The sequence below is a fragment of the Mastomys coucha genome, unplaced genomic scaffold (assembly GCF_008632895.1).
Source record: "Mastomys coucha isolate ucsf_1 unplaced genomic scaffold, UCSF_Mcou_1 pScaffold15, whole genome shotgun sequence".
Taxonomy (NCBI): domain Eukaryota; kingdom Metazoa; phylum Chordata; class Mammalia; order Rodentia; family Muridae; genus Mastomys; species Mastomys coucha.
Window position 1 is genome coordinate 39426452 of NW_022196897.1, and position 22969 is coordinate 39449420.

General features: G+C 37.3%; 1 protein-coding gene across 8 annotated transcripts in view; it reads left to right on the top strand.

Annotated features, from left to right (window-relative positions):
• Rif1 (replication timing regulatory factor 1) overlaps window positions 1–22969 on the top strand; it is a 48845-nt gene that overhangs the window by 20156 nt on the left and 5720 nt on the right. For 4 of the 8 annotated variants that reach the window (XM_031370210.1, XM_031370208.1, XM_031370212.1 and 1 more), the window contains 17 exons: window positions 825–898; window positions 2044–2224; window positions 4131–4238; window positions 4568–4717; window positions 5262–5361; window positions 8487–8751; window positions 9620–9662; window positions 10651–10853; window positions 12219–12318; window positions 12992–13111; window positions 13926–14077; window positions 14690–14773; window positions 14849–14900; window positions 15421–18531; window positions 21846–21992; window positions 22256–22333; window positions 22423–22538. In XM_031370210.1, coding sequence (XP_031226070.1) covers window positions 825–898; window positions 2044–2224; window positions 4131–4238; window positions 4568–4717; window positions 5262–5361; window positions 8487–8751; window positions 9620–9662; window positions 10651–10853; window positions 12219–12318; window positions 12992–13111; window positions 13926–14077; window positions 14690–14773; window positions 14849–14900; window positions 15421–18531; window positions 21846–21992; window positions 22256–22333; window positions 22423–22538 — 5084 coding nt within the window. The remainder of the gene's footprint in view (window positions 1–824; window positions 899–2043; window positions 2225–4130; window positions 4239–4567; window positions 4718–5261; window positions 5362–8486; window positions 8752–9619; window positions 9663–10650; window positions 10854–12218; window positions 12319–12991; window positions 13112–13925; window positions 14078–14689; window positions 14774–14848; window positions 14901–15420; window positions 18532–21845; window positions 21993–22255; window positions 22334–22422; window positions 22539–22969) is intronic. The other 4 variants (XM_031370211.1, XM_031370213.1, XM_031370214.1 and 1 more) reach the window with 4 other exon arrangements.

Sequence of the window (22969 nt, forward strand, 5' to 3'; positions counted from 1 at the left end):
AGATTCCAGAAAGAAAGTTTTCTGTTAGTATGGAATAATATTACTGGCTACTGCTAAAATATTTGAAAGCTTAATAATATTAGTTTGATACTGTGACAAATTCTAGGTGAGTGTGTTAGTTGTGTTTTGTTTGTAACAGCTGAAGCCTCAGCAGCTGTGATTTCTCACAGAAGGCCTATGATCCAGAGAGCATAGAGATATATTTGATATTTATTTATTTAAAATGTTTATTTACTATTCATTTTATTTTTACTTATGTCTTTGTGTGTGAGTGCAGTACTTGGAGAGACCAAGAGAAGGATCATTCTCCTAGAGCTAGAGTTAAATAGGAGTTTGTGAGCCACTTGATTTGGGTATGAGAACTGAAGCCTGGTCCTTTATAAGAACAGAACACTCTTAGCCACTGGACCATCTATTTAGTTTCCTTTTTTAAAAGACAAACCTAAGACCATCTGTAGTTGGCCTAACTCTGTGCTGTAGATCAATCAGGTTTGCTTCCAAGGTCTCAAACTCCTATCTCCCTGCCTCTGCTTCCTGTGTGCTATCACAGCTTGTTTGTTTTGTTTGTTTTAAAGCCAGAGTCTCACTATCCCACACTGGCTTTGAACTCAAGACTCTTGCTACCTCAACCTACTGTGTGTTCTGATTACAAGGGTGTACTACTGTGCTTGGCATTGTGTGTGTTGTTTAGAACTTGTCATCATACCCTAAATAATGCTAAAAAACAATAACTATTCATGCTAAAGTAAGTCATGTTGAGTGACTGCAGAAAACAAACAGTTCTTTTTACTGGGGATTGTAACTTTGTTTCCTTCCCTTTGCAGGGAACTCCAGCATTGTTCTTAATCCAGTTAATTTTTAACAACAATCTTTTAGAATGTGGTGTAGAAGATGAAAAGTAAGTCTGTACTTTGTTTTTTATTTTAAATCCAGTTGTGGTCTCTTAAGTCTCAGGATGGCCTGGGATTGCTTTGTAAAGAAACTGATAAGAATTCTCTTCTCTCCACTTTCTAACTTCTAGCAGAACAGATGTGTATTACTATGCTCTTTTTGTTTGTTTTTTGTTGTTTTTATTTGGACCATGCCTGTCTAGCCTGGCTGTGTACCAGCCAGGTGTACAGCCATGCCTGTCCTTGAACAAAGAGATCTACCTACCTCTCCTGGGATTAAAGCTTGTGTCACTAATCCTAGTCCCATTCCTGATTATGTGCGTTTTCATGAACAATGATTATATCCAATGAGATTCTTTTGTTTTTCTTTTTCCCTGAAGGCAGGCTTTCTCTGTAGCTCTGGCTGTCCTGGAACTCACTTTAGACCCGGCTGGCCTCTTAATTCAAAGATTTACCTGCTGACTCTGTCTAGTGAGTGCTGGGATTAGAGGCTTGTGCTATTGCTGCCCGGTGAATGAGATTCTTTTTATTGTATATCACAAGTTTGATTTTAAAGTTAACAAATTTTTTTCCTACTTAGAGATGTTTTCACTATATACAACCCAGGCTGGCCTTAAACTTGTGGCAGTTCTATCTCTACCTTCAGAGTGTTAGATTACAGATGAAATGGTCAATTGGACATTTGTGTTTTGTGATGTGGCTTTGAATCTCAGGCCAGTCTCACTCTAGAACTTTGTCAGAGTCCTAGGTGCTGGATTTACAGATGCTTGCTGCCAGGTTTTGTGCCACATATTTTTTAAAAAGATTTTATGTATATGAGTGTTTGGCCAGCCTGTATGTCTGTATCATGTGCATGCTTGGCGGCCAGAAGGAGGGTATCAAATCCTTTGGATTGATGAGTCATGGTTTGTGACAATGTAGGGCTTGGGAACTGAACCCAAATCCTCTGGAAGAACAAGTACTTTAAATCCTTGAGTTATAATTCCAGCTCTTGTGTCATAATAAAAAATTTTAGGTCATGTGGTATTAGCGGCTGGGGAGATAAATAATAAAACTGACTTAAAAATTCATCATTTCTTGCGTTAACCCATTAATTTTAGAGTTTTGTTAAGGATGAAATGCCATTCTGATACACATTGTTCATATTTTTTAGGTTTTTTCTCAATCTAGAAACACTTGTAGGCTGTGTGCTTTCTGGTCCGACATCACCACTGGCTTTTAGTGATTCTGTACTAACTGTGATTAGTCAGAATGCAGAGCAGTTGGCAAACAAGGAGCATCTCTGGAGAATGTGGAGTATGATAGTCACTCCACTGACTGATGTGATTCATCAGGTAGGACACATCTGCTATGACTCTCTCACCCTGGTCTGGACTAATATTTATTTATAAAGGATGCTATGTAGTTCAGGCTGGTCTTCTGTTTGCCACTGTCCTGCTTCTGCTCACTCATTGCTAGGAGGTAGTAGGCTTGTGTTACCATGCTAGTTCTAGTCCCCGTTTCCCTCTTTTGGAAAGAGCATAAATATGAATTTAAATAAAAAATAGGATCTTTTTTTTATGTACTTAGTGATTGATTAGTGTATTTTATTCTATTTTCCATAGTGATAGGAAGTAGTATAGAGCAAATAGTTCCTTACCCTTTAATAGTGCCAATAATACCTACCTTTCTTTATATGATAATGGTCTGTCAGTATCTTACTGTATAGCCTACACTGACCTCCCATTTCCTGTGAGTTTTTTTCTTCCCCATCCTTCCAGTACTTGGATCATTTGAATACTTTGGTTGTTCCCTATCTGGTACAGTTCAACATAACATGGTCTTTGTTTTGTTTTCCCTTGAAACAAAATCTTACTCTGTAGCCAGGCTGGCTTCATGTCCTAGTTTCCCAAAGTTGGTCTTCAACTTCAAAAGGTTGTGTGCTTCACACATCTGTACTGTTATTACTTTTAAAAAGCTTATATGCAGAGTCCAATCATAGGGCCTCATTTATCCTTCCCTTAAGAGTTGAGGATTTCTTAACATTTAAGTGTTTATAGGTTTAGAGTAAGTAGTAATAAGATATGGAACACAAGCTAATTTGTATGTTTTTGTTTTGGTATATTTTGTTTGCTTTTGGGACATAGTTCAAATTTCTGTGGGTATTCATTCTTTAGGTTGATGACAAGTAACTCATGAGATGAAAACTCCACAGATGAGTTGGCTTCTTAAGCTAGCTAGCTTTTCTAGTAGTGCTGTGGTGGTACATGCCTTTAGTCCCAGCACTTAGAAGGCAGAGGAAGGCAGATCTCTGAGTTTGAGGCCAGCCTGGTCTATAAGAGCAACCAGGGCCACACAGAGAAACCTGTCTCAAAAAAACAAAACGAAGGATCCTCACCTTGAATGGTGGTTGAGACCTTTTGTGAGTCTACTGGTCTGACTAATGTTTTAGGGATTATTTTAGGTTCTGTGTGTTTTGAGATGCCTACTTTTATAGCAGTGTTCCCCTAGAACTCATTGTAGCCCAGGTTGGCCTCTGATTCTTTGCAGCCCTACTTCAGCCTTCCAAATGCTATAATTGCTGGTGTAAATAAACTTTAATTTCTAGCTTAAGAGCTTATATCTCTCTTTCTTGGTTTGTTCCCTAAGGTTTCTGAGAACAGCAAAGTTTAGATGAACCAGTTGGTGCAAACAAGAGAATTAATTACAAGTTTTTGTTTGTATTTCGAGACAGGGTTTTTCTCTATAGCCTTGACTGTTCTGAAATCTGACCTGTAGGCCAGATTGGCCTAGAATTTGGAGATCTGCTTGTCTCTCCCTCCTGAATGCTGGGATTAAAGTACTATGTTGCCAGTGCACTTAACATAAAGTATAATAACTGGGCTGTACTTCTAGCTCTAATAATAAATAGGAATCTATGTTGTCAGAATTCTGAAGGCTTAGAAGTCTGTTTTTCTGTTTTGGAGCCTTCTGCTCAGGTAATAGTGGTAGCCAGCAATCCATAACCTTGAATTGTGTCCATATCTTTTCCAGCTGTCTTCTCATGGTAGTCAGAATGCTAAATGTTGGGTTTGAGATCACCATACTTGAGTATGACATCTTGGTTCTGCACAGGTGTTTATTTTCATTTCTGATATCTAGGTCTAGAAGTGTAACATCTCTAGAATATTCTTTGTTATATATGAATTATATTACCATGCAGGGTTAGAATTAGTAGTTTGTAATTAGTAATTAGTAATTTGTCTATATTTTTTGTTTCAGACCAATGAAGTGAATCAAGGTGATGCCTTGGAACATAATTTTAGTGCCATCTATGGTGCATTGACTTTACCAATAAACCATATTTTTTCAGCTCAGACATTTCCCATGGTAAGAACATGTAATGATTGTGTAATGATTTTGTACCTTTCTAGAAATACTGCCATTATATTTGGTTAGCACCAACCCTGATTTTTCTTGAATTTGTGTTTGTGGGGTGGACATAGAGAAGACTGGAATGAGGATATGGTTTTTGGCCTTCTTTGACTTTTGACCTATGGTAATTAATGGTGCTCTTCATGTAGAACATAGTAGAGAGTTGTAACAGGTCCCTCTGACAAATGAAGTGTGTCATTCTTTCACAGACTTAAGAGATGTGTGCATTCTGCTATATATTTGGTATGGTGTTAATTTGTCAATTTTTTTGTTGTTGTTATTAGGGAACCATGAAAACTTTACTTAAAACTTGGTCAGAATTGTATAGAACATTTACTCGCTGTGCTGCTTTGGTGGCAACAGCAGAAGAGAATTTGTGCTGTGAAGAACTTTCTTCTAAAATAATGTGCAGTTTGGAAGATGAAGCCCTTTCAGTGAGTCCCCCCCACCACCTTTTTTTAAAATTGGAGAGAGCATTAAAAAATTAACAGTTTATTGGAACTTCTGTATAAGAGAAGATAAGTCCAAGTCTTTTGTTTTGTTTTGTTTTTTTGTTTTTCGAGACAGGGTTTCTCCATATAGCCCTGGCTGTCCTGGAACTCACTTTGTAGACCAGGCCGGCCTCAAACTCAGAAATCCACCTGCCTCTGCCTCCCAAGTGCTGGGATTAAAGGCGTGCGCCACCACCACCAGCAAGTCCAAGTCTTTATTACCTTGGAGTGCTTCTTTCTCTTAATGCTAACCCTAGTCTAAGCTTTTCTTAACAATACCTTCCTTGTGCTACATATACAGCTTAGCTTTCATGTAGGTTAGTTGCCAATCATTGAGAAGCACATTGTTGAGTGCCTAATCTAACTAGGAAGTACTTAATGACCATGTATTTATAGCATAAACAGTAAAAATATTTATTGTGTGTCTTGACTACTTAGTACTGTGGCTGTAGTAAAATTTTCTGATTATCATACTTAAATTTCTTAGGATTTGCTATTCTTGGACAGGATCTCTCATATTATTATTGTAATGGTTGATTGCATCGACTTTTCACCATATAATATGAAATATCAGCCAAAAATCAAATGTAAGTATTGTCTTTACCTCTGTTAATATAGTATTTCATAGCTGAAATTTCAGGGAAAATGCTTACAGTCAGCTTTTCTTAGTTCACTTTATAAACTTACCAGATTATTTTGCTAATATCAATTAAGCAAATTTTCAATGTAGAGAAACATTGTAAGAATTGTCTACACATCTTTTGGTTAGATTCTCCAGTGACAGTTATGGCTGGGCGCACTCCTAAATTCTGGGAGTTGGCTTGGAGGTTCACCTCCATTCTAGGGCTAGGATGGGCAACATAGTGAGTGAATACCAGGTCAGCCTCTGTTACATAACCTGACTTGGTCATAAAGGAACAAAATCCCAAATTTATTTTTAGTATTTTTTCCCAAAAGTATAAGGTTTTTTTCTTTCGTGTGTGTGTGTGTGTGTGAGTGTGTGTGTGTTTCCTGTTTGAAAGCATGATAACAGACAAGTGATGGTTAGTCTAAACAGCTTGGAATGTTTCCTCAGTATTTGTCTTTAAGTTCTTTACAGATGAGGCACTTGGCCAGCATTTTTTTGTTTAGTCTTTCACTTGAGCTTGTTATACTTCCTCAAGGCTGGACTCAAATTTTTAGTTTTTTGGGTTTTTGTTTGTTTTGTTTTGTTTTTGTAATAGAAATACCACAGAACTAATGTAATGGTGGTAATTTATGCTGTTGGTTGGTTTATGTCAAATTTTCATTGTAATGTTAACTATTAAGTAATAAATGGTATATTGTGGCTACCATAAGAGACTGAATGTCTGCCCCCACCCCCCTTTGTTTTTGTTGTCTTTTTGCCTCAGATCCGAATAGCCCAGGCTGGCCTATAGCTTGTCTTCTATGTGAGACAGTCTCTACTGTAGATTGGCTTCTAATTATGTAGTAAAGGATGTCCTTTACTTCTGATTTTCCTGTCTGTACCTGCTGATTGTTGGGATTACAGGCATGGTGGTTTTATTTATGTTACTAGGGATGCAGCCCAGGGTTTTGTGCCTGGCAGGCAAGCACTGTACCAACCGAGCTATATATCCTTAGCTCATATATTCCTTGTTCTCAGGAAGCCTGACTTAGGATTTTATCATCACTTGTTAATGCAGCTTCCTTAATCAGTGATAATTTGTTTTTCACTTAAAACTGTCTTTTTGGAGATAGGATCTCACTTGTAGGCTAGGCATAGCTTGGAACTTTAGAGCTTGTGAAATTCTAAAATTTGTTGGTGACTCTTCTGAGATTAAAGTCATGATCGTGGCCTCCACTCACTCTGATTTCTGAAGTGATCACACTACTTTCACTTGATTACATTAAATTAGTCTATATTAGAAATCAGTTGAGTTCTTATGAGTTATATCATAAAATCCCTGTTTTAAGTTGTCATTCTCACAAAGCTTATCTCATAGTTGTTGAATAGAATTATATATCTGTGTGTCTTATTTATAGTGTATGTGAGTATAGGTTTCAAAGAAAGGTCCATGTCTGGTGTCTTTTATTAGTGGTTTTCAAACTGTGGGTTACCATACCATTGGCAAACCTCTGTCTCCAAAAATATTTGCATTACTTTCCATAGCAGCAAAATGACAGCTATACTGAAGTAACAATTAAAAATGTTTTCCACTACAACATGAGGAACTGTATGAAAGGTTCGGAGCATTCAGGAAGATTGAGAGCCATGACTCTTCTTTTTTTTTTTTTTTTTCCTTTTTTAGATTTGTTTATTGTATTTATTGGTGCACTGTAACTATCTTTAGACACACCAGAAGAGGGCACCAAATCCCATTACAGATATTACAGATGGTTGTGAGCCACCATGTGGTTGATGGGAATTAAACTCAGGACCTTTGGAAGAGCAGTCAGTGCTCTTAGCTGCTGAGCCATCTCTCCATGACTTGTTTCCTACTGCCTAGTTTTTTTGAGACAGGATTTCAGTAACCTTTGAGTTCACTGATTGTTTGGGCACCAAAGACCCCCACCCTCATATTCTTGTTCCTTTTCCCAGCATTGGGATTATGTAACATGTTCGGCCTCTCCTCCTTTTTTTTTCCCCTGTTTTGTAGATGCTGAGGATACAGACTTATGTCTTCATGCTTGTATAGTGAGCACTGAGCCATTAGTCTGTCCTAAATTCTTTTTTCCTTTGTACTTGGGTATACATCCCAGTGCCTATACTTGTTAAGAGTGCACCTTAGTATAGAGTGACATCTCACAATATTTTGACATTACCACTATTTATGAGTTTTGCAGAATATTCAGCCTTATCTTGTACTTTTCCTACAGACTGGAATTATTCTCCCTAGAAACAGTTTTTGTTTTGTTTTTGTTCTTTTGTCTGAGACTAGGATGTAAAAACCCAGAGTAGTTCATTGCTACTACGGTACATTGTTTCTGGGTCCCTTTACTGAGGACATGGATGTTATCTCTGATACCTGTTTTTGTGGATAAGCTTCAGGTTGCAGTCAGATTCTTGCATTTGTACCTACCCAGTTTAGAGAACTTTGTTGCTCTTAGCCTGCCTTTCCTTTCCTTCCTTCCTTCCTTCCTTCCTTCCTTCCTTCCTTCCTTCCTTCCTTCCTTCCTTCCTTCCCTGCCTGCCTGCCTGCCTGCCTGCCTGCCTGCCTACCTACCTGCCTACCTGCCTACCTACCTACTTACCTATTGATTGATGGATCAAATTTGGTCAGACAGCTTTTTGTTTTTGTGACAGTTTCCTGACATCCCTTATCACCTTAGCCATATCCTGGTACCTTAGGCTCAACATTTAGTATGAGATTTTCTCAGTAGCCAAAATTCTTTTATTTTAATGTATACTTAGATTGAAGAAACTGCTTCTAGATTAGATGATTGACATTTTTAAGTGGCTACCTTGATTTCAGTTCATAATGAGGCTAGTAAAGTATGAGTTAGACTATACCCTTTCCTTAAACCTGAGTTTTCCCAAGACTTGATTGTTTTACAGAAACAAGTAACTTTAAGGTTTATATGAAGTTTCAGTTAATAGCAAGAACATGTATATTTGGTTTAAATGCATTTATGTATATTATATATGCAAATATATACTTGATTTAAATTCAAAATATAAGTTAGAGACATCAAAGTACTTAAGTTTTTAATCAACTCAATTATGTCTTAGCACCACAGAGATCTTCAGATTGGTCCAGAAAGAAGAAGGAGCCCCTAGGGAAATTGGCTTCTTTATTTAAGCTAATTGTGAGAGTCATCGATTCTTTCCACACTCTAAGCCTCAAGGAAACATATTCTGATACACTACTTGCTATTGGTAATTCTATCATTAGCATGCTTTCCAATGTATTTGGACATATTTCCTTGCCCTCTATGATCCGAGAAATATTTGCAACTTTTACAAGACCCCTGGCTTTACTGTATGAAAACTCAAAGTAAGTATTTTTAGCTTATTAATTTTGAATTAACTACATTGATTTTTTTTATGTGTTTTGTCTGTATATATGTCCATAAATGTATTTACATATATGCACATGTAGAGGTCACAGACTGCTATTTTTTATTACTTTGTACCTTGCTGCTGCTTCATTTTTCTTTTGTTCTTTTTTCCCTTTCTCTCTCTCTCTCTCTCTCTTTCTCTCTCTCTCTTTCCAGGGTTTTTCCTCTGTAGCCCTAGCTGTCCTGGAACTTGCTCTGTAGACTAGATGCCTCTGCATGTACCTCTGTCTCCTGAGTGCCTGCATTCAAGATGGATTGCACCACCAACCAGCTCTACCTTGCTTTTAGAGATAGGACTTCACACTAGCTTAGAGTTCACCAATTCCAGCTCCAAGCTCTAGGAAGTGGGTGCTGGGGATGCAAACTCATGTCCTCATTAATTACCTGAACCTCTGCTGGGCCCTGATATATGTAATTTAAACACAATAACTTTGTTTTTCTATACACTTTGTCTGAAACACTTAAAAATCAAAAAATTATTAGGAGGTATGGCAAAATAGTAAGTCACCAGACCCTCGAATCCACTCTGAACATTATATAAAGATCAGAGATATGCAAGTAGTTACCTTGAATGCTAGGGGTCTGTTTTGGGTGTTTAATTTTATTTTCTAAATGTTTATTACTTACATTTACTTTATGTTTAATATTTGGCATCTTATTCTTGAGACATTTTATACTACTGTTTTGACTGTTTGACCTTATTTTTGTGGCTATATTGCTTCACTTTGAGACTTAGTTTGATAAGTAGTATAGTGATAGCATTTAAAAATATAAATAGTAACTATCTTACATCTTTCTTCCTAGGCTTGATGAAATTCCTAAAGTATATACTAGTTTGAACAACAAGGTAAGTGGATAGTGTCTATAAAATAGACGTTATCAATGAGGACAGGGTATGGTTTAGGCGACAACCTTTTGTATACATAATTGGTTTTTGAAGCGGTTATATTATTGTTGTTTTGCACTTATGTTTCCTGTGTGCGCATATACATGCATGCATACATGCCATAGTGTCAGACATCAAAGGACTTGTGCAGGAGTTGGTTCTCTCCTATCATGTAGGTCCCAGGAACTGAAATACCATCAGCCTTAGTGGAAGGTCCCTTCTCTCCTTGCCACCTTACTTTTTTTTTGTTGTTTTGTTTTTGTTTTTTTTTTTCGAGACAGGGTTTCTCTGTATAGCCTTGGCTGTCCTGGAACTCTCTGTAGACCAGAAATCCACCTGCCTCTGCCTCCCAAGTGCTGGGATTAAAGGCATGTGCCACCACCGCCTGGCACCATCTTACTTTATTTAAATTTTTTTCTTTATTAAAAAATGCATGTGCATGGGTATATAATTGTACATAAATATATTCTACTATGGAGGTCAGAAGGAGTTCTCAGATGCTGTGGAGCTAGAGTAACAAGCAGTGCAGGTGCTGAGAACTGAACTAAGTAAGGTCTTCTGGAAGAAAGTTGCAGGTTGCTATCCACTGAACCCTCCCCAACCCCATTGTGTAATTTTTAATGAACATAAAATGATGGGATATAGATGCATTCTTAAGTAGAATTGTGTTTATTTTAAATTCATGTTTTCTCAGATATCCCTTTTTATGTGAGATTGTGGAATATATTAATAAGTTGTGTAGATAGTTATTAATTACTGTTAGAATTAATAAGAAACCTTTTTCCTGTTAATAAGAAAGAGCTGTGAATCAAATTACAGCACCCGATAGTTTGTTCATGTGTAAAGAGGAGTGCTTATTTATGATGACCATGGTGTTGCTTAAAGATGGTCCAGATTTTAATGGAAATAGTAACATTCTACAAATTTGTTTTCCCGTTCTTTTTCCTAGTTAGAAAAGCTATTAGGAGAAATTGTTGCTTGTCTACAGTTCAGCTATCTTGGAGCCTATGACAGTGAACTTCTTAGACAACTTTCTCCACTCCTGTGCATAATATTTCTTCACAAGAATAAACAGATTCGGAAACAGAGTGCTCTGTTGTGGAATGCTACATTTGCTAAAGCTACAGCCCTGGTTTATCCTGAGGAATTAAAGTATGTTAGCATCACAACTTCCTACAACATCTTGTTCTGTAATGATCATGTAAACTTGAATTTGGGTACACATAAACTGCACAGATTTCATCGTATCAGAATATGTGGAAGCCATTAAACTTGGGTTGATTGCTGTTAGTGATTTTAGGGAAACAGTATATGCCACAAGGGCAGAAAATCGAAGGTTATTAATAAAGCCAGACATTGGCAGTAATATTTAAGTTTTGGTTTTCTTTCTGTCTTGTCCCTTTTGGGGGGGAGGGGGCAAGGTTCCAGCTGTCCTGGAACTCTCACAGAGATTCACTTACCAGCCTCCTGAGAGCTGGGATTAATGGCATGTCCCACAACATCCAGCATATTTTACTTCTTTAAAACAAATTGAGAAAAAGATTATTTAACATGAATGGGTCTTTTGCCTATATGTGGGTCTTGCACCACCTGCATGCCTTGACCTTGTGGAGGGAGAGAAGGCATTGGAACTCTTGAACTTAGGACTGTGGGCTGCCGTTTCATTTAGAAGAGCTCTTAATTGCGAAGCCACCTTATTAGTTTTGTCTTTTTTGGTTTTTTTGTTTCTGTTTTTGTTTTTCTGTTTTTGTTTTTTTTTTTTTTTTTTGACAGTGTTTCTTTGTATAGCCCTGGCTGTCCTGGAACTCACTCTGTAGACCAGGCTGGCCTGAAACTTAGAAATCCGCCTGCCTCTGCCTCCCCAGTGCTGGGATTAAAGGCGTGTGCCACCACTGCCCGGCACCTTATTAGTTTCTAATATTTGAAAATGTGCGTATGCATTATTTTTAAACAAAATGACTTTATATCCATGAGTATTTTACCTACATGTTGTATATCTTTATACCATGTGCTTGCCTGGTGCTTGTGGAGGCCAGTGAGGGCATTGGATCCTCTGGAACTGGATTTATGCCGTGATATGGGTCTTGGGGAATGAACCTGACTTCTTTGGAGGAGCAACTAGTGCTTCTAACCACTAAGCCATCACTACTCCCTCACGAATTTTCTTTGTCTTTTTGAAATAGGCTTTGAGTTTGTCATTTATTTTAAGACCAAGTTTCCCACCTATAATATAGCTTGGCCTTGAACACATGGTGATCTCTCTCACCTTCCAGAGTGCTGCAAGTGTCTTGCTCTGAAAGTTAAGGAAGTTTGGGAAGGCTGTGAAAAGTACAGAGAAAAAATCCAAATATTGTCTAATTTCTACAGTGTTGTATGTGTGTAAGTTAAAGTTGAAAGTCATAGAGGTAAATCCCAAGTTTGAGGCCAGACTGAGATTCATGGGAACCTCTTTCATAATTAAAGTAATATTGTTAGCATTACTAGTACATTTCACTTATATATGTACTTTTTTTAAAGACCGATATTAAGACAAGCCAAACAAAAAATTTTGCTTCTTCTGCCTGGTTTGGAAAATGTTGAAATGATGGAGGAGTCCAGTGGACCGTATTCAGATGCAGTAAGTTTTTTTTTGTTTTTTTTTTTAAGTTAAATTTGAGTAGTTAGATATGAGTGTGCAGCAGTAATCAGAACTTGAACAGGAAAGAATTCAATAATACCTTTTCCTCAACCCACATGAAATGGGATCTTTTAGAAAACAAGCTTTCCACTCAGGAATAGGTATGTACCTATATTTTGATTCAGAAGAAAAAAAAATACAGTAGTTTACTGTGGGGATTTTTGTTAATGTCCAAAAGAATTCAGCCAGTGAAAACAGTTCAGCTTGTTAGTATAATCAGTATAATTTAGTGTGTCATAATTGTACACCGTGGTATGAGAGAAAAATAATGCTAGATACATTTGTGTTCTTCGTTGTACTTATGGTTTATTAACCTTTGTTCTGAAATGTTGAAAGCTTCAATTTTTTTTCTTAAATTTCAAGTCTATGTTGAGTATTTGAATTTAGTAATTTGTATTTTCTAAGTTTTAAGTTGATAAAAGTAAACACTATAAAACTGACTACACAAGTAGGTAAGTATCAGCACTGCATCTTTCCTTTGTTTTCAGTAGGCTTGGATAGTCAGAAATTTTACACCATATAAATTGTGTAATAATTAGACTAGTTTTGACAACCTGACTAGAAGCAGCAGAATAGTAGACATGTATTTAATGTGTTCATTTTATCTCAATAGACAGAGAATTCACAATTAAATGTCAAGATAAGTGGCATGGAAAGAAAATCAAGTGGGAAGAGAGATTCCATTTTGGCACATACAAAGGATAAAAAAGAAAATGTGAAACTGTCGGCCAAAGTATGTTTGCAGAAGTATATTTACTAGAATTTTAAATATTAGCTAGCTTAAGAATACAATTTTTTTTTTTTCCCAAGACAGGGTTTCTCTGTGTAGCCCTGGCTGTCCTGGAACTTACTCTGTAGACCAGACTGGCCTCGAACTCAGAAATCCGCCTTCCTCTGCCTCCCAAGTGCGCTACCACTGCCTGGCAAGAATACAGAATTCTTAATTGGAATAAAGAGCTTAATTGGAATAAATTTTGGTGTTGTGGTGGGATAGTAGTTGAAGAAAGTTGGCTTAGCTTGTAGATCTAGAAGCCCAGAGGGATTTCTTGTTAGTAATGGCAAACCTGTATGACGCTTAGTCTCATGGTCATTCTCATAAGAGGTGAAAGGATTTGTGAAGAACACAGTATAGTGCATGACAATAATGTAGATTTTTGGTTACAACTTTGATCATACAGCTTAATTTTGGATGATGTGGTGCGTAGATAAAACATGTATCTCTAACTCCATAGTCTTTGTGTCCTCAGAGGTTTACTGTTTATCTTCTGAATATTAGAGTTAGGAGAAAGCAAAGGGCATTTAATTTTTTTATTGTGAATATTATATTGGTTTTATTTACATGCTTGCGAACAGAATTGGTAGGGTGAGACAGGAGAATCATAAGTTTAGTCCAACCTGCACTGCATAAAGAGACCTTGTCTTCAAATGAGAAAGGTATTGATTTCATGCTTCTAATCACTATTGAAAAATAATGCCAGTGTTAGGAAACAGAAGAATGAGAAAATAGTTTGCAAACTCATACATTTATTTTTTTTAACAATCCACAGCTAAAACTAGAATCTTCATCTCCAAAAATAAAGAGTGGTAAGCCTTTGGAAGAGGAAAAGTCTACTGACTTTGTCTTCATACCCCCAGAAGATAAAGAGACAAAGGCAAGGATTCTAACTGAGCACCAGAAAGAAGTACTCAAGACAAAACGGTTTGTGGGCTTTTTAACTTGAGCTCTATGTAGATAATGTTCTATATCTTATGTGCATCCATTTTTTTTTTTTGTTTGTCTTTTTGTTTTTTTGTTTTTTGGTGCCTGGTGAAGAGATCTTACTTAGGACATTGGTTATGCTAGGCAAGTGCTGTACCAATGAGCTGTTATACCTAGCCTGAGTATACTAAGTTTTAAAGGCAGATGATGGGATTTCATGGTATTTTAATTATCTAGAAATATGCCCAGTGTTTCTAAACTTCCTAATTTTTTCAAATTGTTTATTTACGTCCCAAATGCTGCTCCCTTCCTGTCCGCTCCTCTTCACCTCTGAGAGGGCACTACCTCTCCCTCCCCCCAATCCCCACATCCTACCCCAACCCTGATTCATCAAGTCTCTGCAGGATTAGGCACATGCTTTCCCATTGAGGTTGTTTCTAAACTTCCTTTAGTGATATCTATGAATATTGGAAGGGAAAGTAGTTTCTTAGGGAAATCTATAAGCTTTTATATGATTCATTAAATATACTTTGATAGAATAATTTTGACTTTTGATGGTGTGAATATATATTACCAGGTTTTTGGAATTTTTATAAATAATGTTTTTACTAGGTGTGATATTCCTGCCTTATATAATAATCTGGATGCTTCACAAGACACTTTATTTTCTGCTCAGTTTAGTCAAGAAGAATCAATGTAAGTATAAAACTTTTATGACTGATTTTCTGATGATATAATTAAAACATAATCTAACTTGTCTGTTTATCTTAGGGAAAGCCCCACTTTAACTGAAAAACCAAAAGAAGATGCCAAGGTAATTAAGGTATAAGCAGTGTTTGAACTTAAGGTTTTTTTTATAATCATCCTTCTATTATGAGATCGCGTGTATTATAAGGTTATAAATTATAAATATGAATCTTTATTTCATTAATTGTTAAAATGTATATGAGTCTCCTAACTCTGAATCATATACTAGCAGAATTGTGCATATGTATGCATTTAAAATACACTGTAAATAAGTTTTTGCGGTTGGAAGCCATTAAAGCAGTGACTCACTCAGGTAGCCCAGGATGGCTGTGAGCTGTTGTGGAGCTCTAGTTCCTCTTAGCTGTCTGATCTGCCTCTTCCACCAGTCTTGGCCTCAGAGGCTTTAACTGCATCATCAGTTTAAAATATGGTAATAGTTCTTTATTGGTACTTTTGGAACATTAGCAGTATTTTGAAAGTTAGTACCTTTACCACAGTTTTTTGAGTTTCCCAAGAAAATTTTAATTACCACAATATTACATTTAAGTTTCCCAAGTAAGTGGTGTTTTTTATGTGATCTGTGTGCTTTTATGTAGGAAGAGCAAATGGAGAGTGCCATTTTCATCCCTCATGATGCTCCGGAAAACTGTGGAATAGACGAACATCCTGAGAAGCCTTCTTTACCAAATTATGGTGGCTCTGTTGCTGAAACCAATCCAGAAACATTGAGCACTGGTTTTGATGCTAAAAAAGAAATATTAGTTTCATCCAAGATAATGCCAGCTGAATGTTCATCTAGTACAGAAACTTCTATGGTCAGCAGTAGTTCAGTTTCTAATGCCACTTTTTCTGAAACTCCTCCACAGCCTACAAGTCGGAGACAAACCTTTATTACTTTGGAGAAATTTGATGATTCAGAAACTAGACCTTTTAGTCTATCCCCCTTGAATAACATGTCTTCCACTGTTACAGTGAGAAGTAACCAGGATAACACAACTAAGACTGATATGCCACCAAAAGCAAGAAAAAGAGAAGTGATTCACTCAAAATCTGATTCAGAAAAATTAGCGAATGCAGGTAAGAAATCAAGCCGGAGATGGAGTAAAGCTGAGCAGTCAGTTAATAGAAAGTCTAAGCCTTCACTGACACCTGAACAGGAAGAACATTCATTCGAAAATAACCCTCCTGATTTGCTCAGTCCAACAGAATGTGTGTCAGAAAATCATGATCATCCTTCTGAAGCTACCCTAGAGCATGAAGATAGAGAATCTAAACCAGCAGTAGAAAGTGCTTCATTGAAAGACCTAGCAACAGAAGAGAAAAATGTAGGCATTAATATGGAATCTAAAGAAAATACATCCTCAGTTGTAGCATCAACAGAGCAAATGGTAAATGAAGATAGTCAAGCTGCTGCAGTAGCTCCAAATCCAAAAACACTCAGACGGTCTTCAAGGAGGCGTTCAGAAGTAGTAGAGTCTTGCAGTGACAGCCAAGAGAAGGAAAGTGGTCAACAAAAAAAGGAAAGACGAAAGGAAGAAGAAAAAACAATTTCAAAGAGTCCGTTGCATATCAAAGATGATAAGTTGCCCAAGCAGAAATTAACTGCTGATCCACCTATACAGGAAAATTTAACTGAAAAAGGAAATAGTTTACATGCGAGAACTTCAGGGGAACCCAGTGCTAATGCTGAAATTGACCAAAATAGAAGAAAGCCAGAACTTGAGAATGTTAGTTCTGAAGGTATTGGTACTCTGGACAATATAGATAAGTCATCTGAGAAACCTTTAAGAGGGCGGACACGTTATCAAACAAGAAGAGCTTCTCAGGGTTTGATTTCTGGTGTTGAAAACTCAGAATCTGATAGTTCTGAGGCAAAGGAAGAAGTTTCTATAAAGAAACGATCAGGGAAATGGAAAAATAAAAGCAGTGACAGTGTTGATATTGAACAAGAAGAAAAAATGGTTGAAGAAGAAGTTATAAAAACTGGAAATCAGACACATGATGGTCAGGAAGTTCCTGATATTGGTATAAATGCAGCGGCTCCAGTTTGTGAAAAAAGTACAAATAACAATAGGGTGATCCTTCAGGATTCTTCTGGGTCTGCAGATTCACTGCAAGTTCTACTTACAGGTGAGGATAAAAGTAAGACTAGCAAATGTGTAGACAGTTCATTTGTAAGTCTACCTGTGCCAGAATCAAACCTCAGGACTAGGAATGCCAGTAAGAGATTATATAAACGAGATACTGATAGTAATGTGGACATTTCTGTGTCTCCTGAAAGATGCACCCAAGTAGTTGAATGCCAACACAAGAGAAGTAGGAGAGTCAGGAGATCTAAAAGTTGTGAGTGCTGTGGGGAAAAATCACAGTCCCAGGAAAAGTCATTTATTGGGTTAAAGAACTCGGAAAATTATGCCATAAAGAGCGTGGAGACAAAAAAGACAGATACACAAGTACCTGAAACTGCACCTGAAACTCGTGAAGCTAATGAGCATGCCGAAACAAAATTGGTAGGTGAACAGCCTATTGTGAGTTTTCATTTGGATCTTAAAGAAGAGAATTCTACTACTGGTGATTTAATTAAGTCTGAAGCTGAGTTGGAAGAAGATAGTAAAAATTCCCTTCCATCTGAAATAGTAAATATGAAAGAAAAAACTTACGATACAGATGCTAGTGAAGCAGTATCCAAAATCCAAGAGCCATGTAATGAAGAACACAGTGCTGCTGAGGCTCCTTTCTTAAGTGATTGCAAAGACATTTCACAGAAACACCTTTTAGATAACAAAGTAAAAAGTCCAGAAACTATTCTGAAAGGAGAGTTTGACATCAGCAATGTAGGGAAGGCATGCAAAGAAATAGCTGGGTCCAGTCCAGAGGGAGTTGACACTAATTTTAGAAACGATGCATTTGGAACGGCTGTCTCTGAAAAGAAGAGTACCCAAATGGATGTTTCCATAGATGAGGCAACAGAGGAAGATAATAAAAAGGATGAATGTGAAGCAGTCACAACTGAAGTGAATGTTGAAGGAGTAGCTACTGAGGACTTCAATTCAAGTATGGGTCTTTCTGATACTACCACACCTGTAAGCAAGGATGTTCAGACTGAGCAGCCAGCCAGTGGGGAACTAGAAGGGGATAGCAATGAATCTGATACAGGCTCATGTGAGGAAATGAACAAAGAAATGGAAAGTTACAAAGCCCAGATGAACACTGAAATTGACAATGCCAGGGTAAAGGATATGGACAGGATTGCCAGCACCTCCAAATCTGAAGAAGCATTGATTGGAAGACTAGATGTCAACACTGAGAGCTTTGTTAGTGACATTGAAATGAGTTCTGAAGAAGAAACTGTTAATTGCAAAAATGAAACAAATATTGAACTTATTAATGAATTAGATAAAGCAAAATTAAGTGGTAATAAAACTGCAGTGGGAAATGATACTCTGCAGGAAGTTTGCTTTACTTCAGTGAAAGTGGAGGATTTACCACAGTCTCTGGTATCTGAAGTGGCTTCTGAACTTGGAGCAGAAAACAGTAATGCATCTCCTGAAAAGTTAGAGCTGGATCCTTCTTTTGGATCAGCAAGTGAAAGTCCTAGTGGTATGCAGGCACGCTGTGTCTGGTCACCTTTGGCTTCTCCATCCACAAGCATTTTAAAGAGAGGACTAAAAAGATCCCAAGAAGATGAGATCTCACCAGTTAACAAGGTAGGAGAAATGACATGTCATTAATCTAATGTTTGCTTTTACTATGTGAAACCTAGTAAAGGATAGGGCATTAGTATCAGGACCACTCACTATGGAAAGGATAGGAAGGGTTTCAGGTAGTCTTGTACCTCATACTCAAGAACTTGATGTAGGTGTGCACATGGGACATAGTAGGTAGCTCTCATTTAGGATCTTCCTTTTCTAAAATCCAATTCGTGGAATCAGATTTAAGAAGCCAGGCAGCACTGATTGTTGTTGATCAAAAGGCTCAGCACTTAATACATGTTTGGACTTATTAATATGAAGACAATTTTAAATAATTTGTAACTACCTTATTTTTTTTCTTTCCTGTAATCTTTATCCCCATTTTTCCATTATTGAGATTAAATTGAGGGACCCATTTATATATGCTCTATTACTGTACCACATTGCCCAGGCCTTAGTTTTTTGAGATAGGTTAACTTAGGTGCATGCCACCAAATTGCTTCTCTCCTATCCAGTTTTTGTTCCTTTTCAAGGTTGGAGGAATCCAGTGCACAGTGTTGAGTATGTTTGGCAGATGGCACATACTCTGTCACTGAAGATTCCCAGGTCTTCATTTAATATTTCCTTAATGTCTGTTTCTCCTGCACTGAAGTATACACATGAAGAGTTTCAGAAAAAATGGATTATCTAGACAATTTACTTTAGCTTTTGGGCCTTTTGCTTACATAGGTTGTTAAATGAATGAAAAAAAATGTAACCTTTGCTTGACATAAAACATGTCCTAAAAAGATGTCATGTTCATCTTTGCAACTTAATCTTGAAATTGAGATGATACTGTAAAATATGCATTTGAACATATGTGTATAGTATTATATAAAGACGGTGCTTTGATGTTTACCTTCAATAAGCACATGTTTTTGAATTTTTTGGGGGTGTGTGTGGGAATCTCTTGTTTTCTATGCTGACCTTGAACTGTCATTCACGCCTCAGCTAAGGTTATATAGTCTTTATCACCATTGGCTAAAAAGTATATATTTTTAGATTTATTTTAATACTTTTAGTTATATGTATGAGTGTATTAGGATATGTGCACAATAGTGCAAGTGCCTATAGAAACCAGAGATCAAGTTATGGGCAGTTGTAAGCTGCTTAATGTGGGTGTGAGGACCTTTGAAGTGCAATGTGTGCTCTTTTTTTCTGTTTTTGGGGGTTTTTTTCTTTTCTTTTCTTTTTTTTCAGACACGGTTTCTCTGTCTAGCCCTGGCTGTCCTGGAACTTACTCTGTAGTCCAGGCTGGCCTTGAACTCAGAAATCCGCCTGCCTCTGCCTCCCAAGTGCTGGAATTAAAGGTGTGTACAACCACTGCCTGGATGATTTTGGTTTTTTGAGATGAGGTTCCTTTGTGTCCTGGCTGTTGTGGAACTTGCTCTGTAGACCAGGCTGGCCTGGAACTCATTTGCCTGCTTCTACCTCCATCTACAGGAGTGCTGGGGTTAAAGGCATACACCAACTGCCTAGTTGCAGTATGAGCTCTTAACTGCTTGAGTCTTCTCTCTACCTTTAGATTTACAGTCTAGGAAGATATATTGAAAATGCTTCTGAGACTTCAGAGATGAAACCATTTAGGAAGATGTAATAGCCTTTGATTTTATGTGTTTTGGTTTTGTTTTTATGGCAAAGGGCCTCACTATGCAGTTCTAGCTGGCGTGGTGTTCACAAATTGGTAGCTATATGCCTTTTTTTCTTTTCTTTTTTTTAATTTTCTTTCTTTTTTCTTAGAAAACAGGTTTATTGTGGACTGCAAAGGATAGTAAGGCAGGAATAAGATGACAGATTCTTCAGAAGGCTTATACAGCTTCACTAGCTATTACTACTGTACCACTGTTCGGTAGGAACTAAGATTTAGTGTCTCTCACTCACTCACTTTTCCTTCTTTCCTCCCTCCCTCCCTCCCTCCTTCCCTCCCTTTTCCTCCTTCCCCTCCTCCTCTTCTTCCTTCTCCTCCTCCTCCTCCTCTTCCTTCTCCTCTTCTCTTTCTCTCTCTTTCTTTCTTTTCTTTCTAAGATAGGGTCTTGCTATGTAGTCCTGGCTATAATAGTTATATGATATCTCTGTTGTATATTTAGCTAATTGCTCAATGTGAACATATTGTAGACCTTTAGAAGAAGCCAAATTAGCCACAGTGAGGTTAAAAATAGATAAAAATTGTTGCCCCGTGGCTATGATATTTGTATTGCCTTCAAAGAGTTTAGGACAGGGGCACAGGAGATAGCTTGGGTGGTCTAGTGTTTGCAAGGCAAGCATGAGGACCTGAGTTCAATTTTTAGAACCCACATTTAAAGTAAAAATCCTGGGCTGGGTGGCATGTGCCATCTTGGGGAGACAGATAACCATATTCTGGTCTGCTGCTTAGTAAGCCTAGTAGTGTACTTAGGGAGTTTCAGGTCATTGAGAAGCATCATCTTACAAAATTAAGTTGTACAACACCTGAGCAGTGACTTCGTCCCTTCAAAGTTGTTCTCTGACTTCCACATGCATATGTACACAAGTTTACAGTGATGATTAATAAGATATACCAGAAGCTTACCATCTATAGTGTGTATAATATAGTTTATTGGTTAACTAAAATCAAATTATACAAGATTTTTAAGAGATTTAATTTTTATTGGTGTGTATGTTTGTATATGCAAAAGCCAGTGCTCCTGGTGAGCACTGGCTGGTATCAGATCTCTTGGAGCTGGAGTTAAAGACGTGTAGAACTGGCTTGTTAATGTTGGTGCTAGGATTTGAACTCAGGCTGTCATGATTATGCAGCTGGTGCTTTTAACACCTAAACTATCTCTTGAGCCCTAGTTTTGTTCTTTGAAGCTGAGGTTTCAGTATGTAGCTCCAGACTGGCCTCAATTTGGTGATCTGCCTCAGTCTCCTGATTGCTGGGATCACAGGTATGCACTGCCATTCCTGTACTTTGTCTTTTAGACAGGGTCTCACTATGTAGCCCTGACTGATCTAGAACTTGGAAGTTAAACTGTGCAGACTAGGCTGACCTCAAACTTAAGGAAATCTACCTGCCTTTGCCTCCTGAGTACTGGGATTGAAGGTGTGCACCATTACATCCTGCATATTTATTGTACATTGTTAATTTAAAGAATTTGATTAAAGTTTTGATCATTGTAGAAGTAGTGTAGTATATAATTAGGATGAGCTGCAGTATCTGAAAGATTGAACAGTTATGCAGGAGGGTTCTAGTAAAATAAGCTTGGAAATACTTGCTTTTGCACAAGCTCAAGGTGTTGTCTTCTTAATGAAAACTTACTCTGTACTTCCAGGTTAGACGTGTGTCCTTTGCAGATCCAATATACCAAGCAGGATTGGCAGATGATATTGATAGGCGCTGCTCGGTTGTTAGGTCTCATTCTTCAAATAGCTCTCCCACAATAAAAAGTGTTAAAACTTCACCTACTTCACATTCTAAGGTAAGCTATGGTCTTCAAAATATGCATATGTCTTTATATAAACTTGTCTTTGAAGATCAAGAAACAGTCTGCTTTGCTTTGGATATATTGCTTTTTTATGGGGAAGCTAAGGCCATCAATATATCTCACAGGTAAATTAGTAGTTTATCCTATTCCATTTTCATTTCCTAAAATTTTACAAGGGTGATTTTAGTTGTACAATTTAACTTACACATTATAGTTGCCTGGGGTTCTGAGTGTTTTTTTTCTCTACTTCTATCTAGCATAATACCACTTCAGCCAAAGGATTTCTGTCCCCAGGATCACAGAGCTCTAAATTTAAGAGCTCAAAGAAATGTTTAGTAAGAAGTGCTTTAGTTTTTATGTAATTTTATACTTTTCATGTTCATCTTGTAACCTCTACTTAATGGCTCTTGAAATTTATTTTAAGATTACAGAAATGGCCCAAGAATCCATGCTATCTCCAACAGAAAGTGTCTATCCAGCTTTGGTGAACTGTGCTGCATCAGTTGACATCATTTTACCTCAGATTACATCAAACATGTGGTAAGTTGTTATTTAAGCTCATGGTTTATATTCTGAGGAGTAGGCATTCGGGTGTTTATGTTTGTTTTTCATCCTTATTTTGAGTCATAGTATTGCTAAAACTTCCCAGTTTTAGGAGGGGAGTTTAGCTACTAAGGAAGCTAAGGATCACCAGTTCATGGCCTGCCTGAGATGTTTTAATTTTCTATAGTAATGATGGGAATAATCTGGGACTAGGATTGAAGCTCAGTTGGTAGACTGTTTAGCATTGATGAGGGTATAAATTTCATCCTTAGTACTACAAAATCCAGAAGTGCTTTTGCAGGAGCGTTAGGACCAGCTTCAGGGCATCCTCTGACACATGGCGAGATTGAGGTCTGTGTCACATTTGATTGTTGATTTAAATTTCTAAGACTTACAATATGAAGGGACATTAAAAAAAAAAAAAACCT